At 49.6% G+C, this 7,785-nt stretch overlaps 1 protein-coding gene across 5 annotated transcripts in view; it reads right to left on the bottom strand.

Annotated features, from left to right (window-relative positions):
* Window positions 1–7,785, bottom strand: part of MCC (mutated in colorectal cancers) — a 137,988-nt gene that overhangs the window by 9,249 nt on the left and 120,954 nt on the right. For all 5 annotated transcript variants that reach the window (XM_023512732.1, XM_023512730.1, XM_023512731.1 and 2 more), the window contains exon 15: window positions 5,688–5,788. In XM_023512732.1, the coding sequence (XP_023368500.1) occupies window positions 5,688–5,788 (101 nt within the window). The remainder of the gene's footprint in view (window positions 1–5,687; window positions 5,789–7,785) is intronic.

The raw sequence follows: 7,785 nt of genomic DNA, 5'->3' as shown, positions 1-7,785 counted from the left end.
AGAAGTTAAACAATACACGGTCCATATGACCCCACGGAGGAGCAAGTAGAAGTTAAACAATACACGGTCCATATGACCCCTCAGGAGGAACGCATGCACACAGTGTTTTCTAGAATGCCAGAACTGTGTAATCTATTCCTTATTCTTTTGTTCCCAGTGGCACAGGGACTCACGAATTTACACCTACACCATCAAGTAAAAACAACCCTGGATTATAATAGTTCCATGCCGCCCAGCTCTCGTATCTGGACCTCTTAAACAAACACGACGGTTATTTCTGGTCACAAAGTACCTACGGATCACTAACCATACAGTCAGGGAGGGGCTTCTCTTCTTTCTGAAACACGACTTTTAGCAGCGGAACGCCCACAGGGAGTTTAAGAGGCAGACTTGTGGGCATTTGATGGGAGTAACATAAACCAAGGCAGCTGGCCAATAAGCCAGGCAGGAGCCGCGTCCAAGCAAGCCTCTGACCAGGTATCTGGGCGGCCTGCAAGGACGGCTCTGTGTGCCATTATCCTTTTTCAAATAAAAAGGCTTGCGGCGGACTCTGTGATTAGACAAAGTCCAAATGAGGGCTGCGGGAGTGGTGGCTTGAGAGCCCAGCCCTGATGAGGCAGTGGGTGGCACTTGGGCCGCCAGAAACCTTTCCAGCAACCTTTCCAAGGAGCTGTAATCAGACTAGACCGCAGGGAGTCACAGCCGTGTAGCCACAAGGCCAGAATTTCTTAGTAATTGCTGATTATATGGAATTAGTCACTGCGAGAACTGTCTGCATATGTGGGCTGCTCTAGTCCTCACTGTCTATTAACTCTCGTACCCCAGGAGGCTCTGGCTCCACTGACACAGCTCGCTGAGGTCACCTGTGGTGAAGACTGATGGTCCTCTGCTTCTCTCAGTTCCCTCTCAGCACCATCTACACAGTCACCTGGGGCCACTCCCTCTCCTGTGAGGTCTCCACCCTCCTCCCCACATGCTCCCCTGAAGATGGGCAGTTACACTGGACATGGGCCCAGCCATATTTGGTTTATCCTTTCTCTAATCCATCCTCTGCGTTGCCTTTTGTTTTCCTAAGATCTGTATGCTAAAAGCTTCCTTTATCTGCAGGCATCTCCCTGGATCTCTGGACTTGTCTAGTTGAAGTTTCCCCAAACACGTCCAGAATGTTGTTTTTGAATTATCTCCCACAGCCTCTCTGGCTCCACTCCGTGTCAGCAGAGGGCACTACCCGTCACCTGGCCACTCACAGGTTACTCAGAGTCCTTAACAGCATCCCCGCATCCTTGCAAATCCCGGCTACTCAATCTCCAATCTCGTCATCTTGCAGATTCTGCCGCCACCTCCACCCTTTCTCTCTGGAGTAACCCCCATAGCTGGCTAACTGGCTTCTCTGCTTCCTCCTCTCCACCTCTCATCTAGTTTTCACACAGCAGGCAGAGTTTTCAGAATCACAGACCAGAACACATTACCACCCTTCAGCACTAGAATAAAGCCTCTGGTCTTACCCCACCCTATAAGGCCCTTCTCAAGCGAACCTCGACCAGTCCCTGCTTCCCTGGCCAGTAGGGCTCTCCTCCCCTTGCTTACGGGCCTCCCACACTGGAGTCCCGCCTGTCCTCTCTTGGATGTGCTTCTGCCTCTCTCCTCCTCCCTGCTTTTCAGAGAGGCCCACCCTGACCACCCATCTAAACAAAGCACACACTCTGTCACTTCCTTCTGACTGCAAACCATACTGACCTGACTGAAAAAGAAAAGTATCCAGAGTGAGGATCTTGTGTCACCTTATTTCCTTCTTGGTAATCATCAGAATCTATAACTTACTTTTTAGAAAACCCAGATAGTTTAATTCTGACCCAGCCTCTGAAGTCAGTACTGTTACTCTGACTTTATAGATGGGGCGCCTGAAGCCTGGGGCACTTGAGCCAGTTGAGAGCCTTGCCTGTAGCCAGCAGCCTGCAGAGTGGAGCTCCCACCTGCAGCCTGCTGTGCTTTCTCCAGAGTACCTTGTAATTCACAGCTGGGACATGGGCAAGCACGGGATAAGTGAGATCTCTGGTTAAGTACACAGCCTGTGGAACTAAGGATTTAGTGTCCCTATGCTATTTGAGTGTGGCTGGATTTTGCCAGGAGTAGCAGCACGAGGGTGACAGCAGCCTGTTTTTGCCCAGACTTTTCTGTGAACAGGTTTCCTGTCCAGGAAATGCGGGTAGTGTTTTCACTACAGCTGCACTGTGCTGGCTGCTCCCTACCACTCTGCCTTTGTGAGAGCCACGGGGAGGCCTTTTTCTCCCTGACCTTTTGCAACACTGCAAGAATGATAGAAAAGTAAAAGAAATCTCAATTATGCAAGCAACACCCACCTCCACCCGGAGGGTGAGCACCAGTCATAATCTATGCCCTTCTAGGCATCCCGGCTCTGGGGCTCAGCGATTTATGTATATGATAATGAACCCACAGGTGCACTTTGTGTTCCATTAATGTCCTGCAGACCCATGTGCCTTCATGGGATTCTAAGCACAACTTCTATTCTTGATTGCTATTATAAATCAGCCATATATGAAGATTCAGCAAGTACAAGGTTTTTTGTTTTTTTTGAGATGGTCTCGCTCTGCCACCTGGGCTAGAGTGCAGTGGCGTCATCATAGCTCACTGCAAACTCAAACTCCTGAGCTCAAGTGATCCTCCTGCCTCCGCCTCCTAAGCACCTGGGACTACAAGCACGGGCTACCATGCCCAGTGAGTTTTCTAGTTTTTCTAGCCATTGAGTCTTGCTCTTGGTTCAGGTTGCTCTCCAACTCTGACTTCAATCAGTTGTCCCACCTCGGCTTCCCTGAATATTAGCATTACAGGTGTAAGCCACCTGTCTGCCTACAAGTGCAAGTTTAATAAAACAGCATTACTGTTAACAGTTTTAAAGTAATGATCTTCCTAATAAAATGGTGCAGATTCTACTATTTTTTAATTTTAATTGTTTTGAGACAGAGTCTTGCTTTGTTGCCCTTGGTAGAATGCTGTGGCATCATAGATCATAGCAACCTCAAACTCTTGGGCTCAAGAGATCCTCTTGACTCAGCCTCCCAAGTAGCTGGGACTACAGGTACTGGCTTCAACACTTGGTAGAATCATAGGTGGCTGTGTGCCAGGGTCACAGAGGTTCCCATTGGCCCAGACCAGCTGCACTATACCGTCTAGAGTCTCAGAGGAATTCACAGGAGTGGGCTCGGCTCACTCATTTGCAAGTAAACCAGGCTCTGCCAGCACATGTGGGGTGTAGGCGGCCCCCAGGGGCGCTCTGGTAACCTTGGGAAATCACAGCCTTGCTGCACCATCCTCTCAGATCACATGGAGAGTGAGCGGCTCCCATTCCAGCTGCCTCTCAGTGATAGAGATGAACTAATGTGTTCCTCTCAGCTGGCCACACAATCCCCACACAAGTACCAAGAAGACTCATTTCTGAAAATCCCGTCTTTAGCTGCCTTCTTATAGTTGTCTTCTTTGGTAGAAAGATTATTCAGTTAAATTTTATTAGGACCAAGGGCAAGAGAGAGATCTGAGACGGAGAAGGGGTTGACAGCACGCAGTCTGTGTACAAGAGCAAAAACAAGATTCCCTGATGAGAGAACATACCTCGTGTGCAGGACTGGAACCTGGTCATCCAGATGGGGGTTTATGGCAATACTGGACCCAATAAACTATAATAAATGATCACAGAAGTGGAGGAAATGAAATCAGACCAGAAGGCAGTTATGCGGTCTGTAGGGTGGCACGGAGCCCTGGTTTTGTTCCAAACAGGAGAAAGAGAAGGCACTCCAGGTGTGGTGGAAGAAGTGACAAGGTCCAACCGAGACCAAAGCTGGCCTAGCAATGGGGGTATGGGTTGGGAGAGGGCCGTGGCCCAGAACCAGTGACCGAAGTGCCACAGGCCACCCTCCCTGGGATGGCAGTCCTCAAGAGATGACCAGGCGTGGCCTCTTCCCCCTGCCTTTCTCAACCCTGCTCTCTCTGATCTGGATTCCTGGGGCAAGTCTGTCATGGGGAGCCATCCTTTATCAAGAGAGGAATACTCCTGAGAGCACGGTGAGACTCCTCTGACCGACCTCAGCCCCTTGCTCAGTCGCGATTTAATACCTTCAGAGAAAGGCATTAATTTCCATCTGATTTTTAAAAATAAAAATAACCCTGAACTTCAGCTCTTAGGTGTCTGGATTATATACCCTCATGAAATGATTAGTCCATGTTTACAGTATAATTATGTTATTTTCCTTTTTCCTTGAGCTCTTTGGGGTCTTTCTTGGCTCCGTATACCTGGGCCTTGATTAGAAATTCGTGTTAACCAACTCAAGGCTGGTTATTGGAAATCCCCTGTGACTGACTGAACAAATGAAATCTCCTTTCCTTTAGTCAGCACAACCTACTTGTGCCAGCGAAAGCCTCTGAGGTTTGGGGAAGTTCAGAAATCTTAAGGGTTTAGCTTACAGATACTACATCCAAATGACTCCCCATGGGAAGCAGGGAGTAGATTTCCATTGGAGTTCCTGGTACAGTCCCGAGGGCATTTTTCTGGGCTGCTTCCCTCCTCCCACACCAAGCAGAGCAATTACCAGTTAAGCACACGGCCAGAGGCACTGGCAAAGGAAAGCAGAGCTATCACAACTCGGAAGGAAAGCCAGAAGGTGGCAGTGAGTCAATCAGGAAGGTAGTGAAGTCCCCCACGAGGCAGCCTTCCATCCACCATCAGCCTGGGGCCGGGCCTGCTTTGGCTGCATTGAGAGCTCAGACTAGGAACACAGTACAGCCTTCCCCTCCACTCCCAGGCCCCAGCAACAACAGAAAGGGTTTTTTTTTTGTTTTTGAGACAGAGTCCTACTCTTTCCTTCTGTCACCCAGATGCCATGGCCTCACAACAACCTCAAATTCTTGGGCAGAAGCATTTTCCTGCTTCAGCCTCCTGAGTAGCTGGGACTACAGATACTGACTACCATGCCCGGCTAATTTTTCCATTTTTAGCACAGATGGGGTCTTGTTCTTGCTCAGGCTGGTTCTTAAATTCCTGAGCTCAAGTAATCACCCACCTCAACCTCCCAGAGTGCTAGGATTACTGGTGTGAGCCACTGCGCCCAGCCCAGATGACATTTCTACTGGACAGAGCAGCTGCTCTAGAACCCAGAGAAAAAGAACAATAGGATATAGGAAAAGTTAAGACGCAGAAGACAAATCTAGATGAACCAGCATCTGTTTCTCCTTGCGGAAGGGAGGAAAGATGATGTAGGAGAAAACTGATGGCAGGGGAAAATATCTTAGGACTGATAGACGCATGAGCCTTTCTCATTCTACCAGCAAGGACAGCACTCCCAGAGCCGGGAACAAGGTAAGTGTGTTTTCATCTCACTATTTAACACAGTCCTGAAGGTCCTGGCCAAAGCAACAACATAAAAAAGGAAAGGAGGACGCATTTCTAATTTGCATATGAAATTAGAAAGTGTGCTGCCCTGTGCTCACTTTGCTTTCAAAAGGCCAGGCACAGGCTGGGGTTCTCTTCTGGCCTCCCAAGTAGGCCGAAGGGATGGCCCACCTTGCCCCCCTCCTGCCCAGGCAGGCCTGTGGGGCCCCCAGAGATGCTGCCGTGAGCAGCCCGAGAAATTCTAAGGAAGCCTCATACTGGGGCCGGGCGTGGGCAGGGCACTTACCTACGGACGGCGTTGGCGAACTCTGCGGCCAGCTCGCTCTCGCTGCATGCTGTCCTCAGTTCAGCTAGTGATAGAGCTGGGGAGGTGACATCAGCACACTCCTGACAAGAGCAAACACATTCCTGTTAGAATTAGACTGAGAATAGCAGAGCTTCATGCCCTTGGATGGTGCTGACGGGAAGCTGGGCAGCACACCCCAAAGCCCCTGCTGCCAGGGGCTGGTCACCTTCACAGGTTGGCCAGTGGGCGGTGATGCCACTCAGGCACCGGTCTGAGCACACCATGTACAATCACTCATTTAATCATCATGAGGACTCTTGGGGGAGAAACTACCATTGTCTCCATTGCACTGGGGAGGAAACTAAGGTACCCAGAAGTGACCTTGCCGGTCAGCAGCTAGTGAATTGTGGAACCAGGATTCAAACCCAGGCTGTGTGGCTCCAGACTAGTCTCTTCACCATTAGGTAAAGCTGGTAATGACAAAGATAAGTGAGAGATGTGGTAAATGTCCTGGTTGCCCCATCCTACGCCTCCTTGGGAGAAAACCAATCTTCTCTGGATGCAGGAACTCTACTGAGCTCAGTGCAATCACTGCAACCCGGGGAGGACAACCAGAGAGGGGAGGGAGGAAGACGCAAGTGCACCCCACCCTCCTGGATCAGCATCAGGCAGGGACCTTGACGTCACTTAAAGCTAGTCCTTCCACTCACAGATCAGGAAAGCTAAAAGTTGAAACTCCTAAATCCTGCAGAGAGTTAGGACTCTATTCACAAAGCTGTCCAGCCTGCGTGAGTCCTCTGCCTTCCCTGCCTGGAGATGGTGGCAGCAGCTACAACGCCAGTCCCATGGCGGGGAGGCCCCCATCTGATCATCCGCTCTGGAGGCAAGGGTCTGCCAGGCTGCAGGCCTGAGATTAAAAAGCTTGTGGCCTGTTGTAGGAGATGGAATGGGAACAGTAAACTGTATCATGACAGGATGAGAGCTATAGAGACATGGGCCCAGTGTGCTAGGAGTCCAGACAGGAGGCCCACCGTCTCCCGGAGCACCCTGATAAACGCGTTCTCCCAGGGGTCTCAGCAGCAGCTCCACCAGCACCTGCACGCCCTTCCCTGTGCTGTACCCCTGCCTGGGCCACCTCCTCTGAGTTATGCTCACAGACCCAATTCTCTCCCATCTGGCTGCCCCTGGAATCTGTCAAGATCCCCCCAACACCCCGTTTCTTGTATATCTGTCCCATGTGGTGTTACCATTTCACAGATTCCTTAAAATAGGGCCTGCTGCCTCTCCTTCACGCTGCCTCTTATGGAACACATCGGGCACTATCTGGTGTGTACAGGTAAGAATTGCAAAAACCTAATGCGACTAGATAAGATCTGGGATCTTGCTGTGTTGTCTGGAGGAAGTTTAAATTTTTTTAATTTATTTTTCTGAGACAGAGTCTTGGTAAAACGCCATTGTGTCACAGCTCACAGCAACCTCAAACTCTTGGGCTTAAGCGATTCTCTTACCTTAGCCTCAAGTAGCTGGGACTACAGGCGCCTGCCACAATGCCAGGCTATTTTTCTGTTGTTGCAGTTGTTGTTTGGCAAGCCTAGGCCAGGTTCTAACCTGCCAGCCCCAGTGCGTGTGGTTAGTGCCTTAACCACTGAGCTCCAGGCACCAAGCCTGGAGGAAGTTTTTAAAACAAACACCTACCTGAGGGAACAAATGTGGCCTGCCACCTGTTTTTATATGACCCACAGGCTAAGAATGGTATTTCTACTTTTAAAACCACAAAAAATAGTCAAAAGAAGACTATTTTGTTACACGTAGAAATTATATTAAATTCAGATTTGGGGGTCCATAAATAAAGTGTTCTAGAACATGGCCACACCCACGGGTGTCCCTACTCTCTCTACTTTTGTATTATAATTCTATACCAGCAAAGGTGGGTCACTGCAGCAGAATCCTTGAACCCTAAACCATTTACTATGGCAGCCCCGGCTCTGCCTTATCTACCAACAGGTAAGACCAAATGAATAGCCCAGATAGGGGATTTTAGCCACATGGTACATAGATCTAATGTCTGAAAGATGAGATAATCAGCTTACTCTAATTT

This window comes from Otolemur garnettii, unplaced genomic scaffold (genome assembly GCF_000181295.1).
Source record: "Otolemur garnettii isolate 467f Iridium unplaced genomic scaffold, OtoGar3 scaffold00030, whole genome shotgun sequence".
Lineage (NCBI taxonomy): Eukaryota > Metazoa > Chordata > Mammalia > Primates > Galagidae > Otolemur > Otolemur garnettii.
The sequence above is the reverse complement of the archived record's forward strand: the minus strand, read 5'-3'. Positions and strand labels throughout refer to the sequence as shown.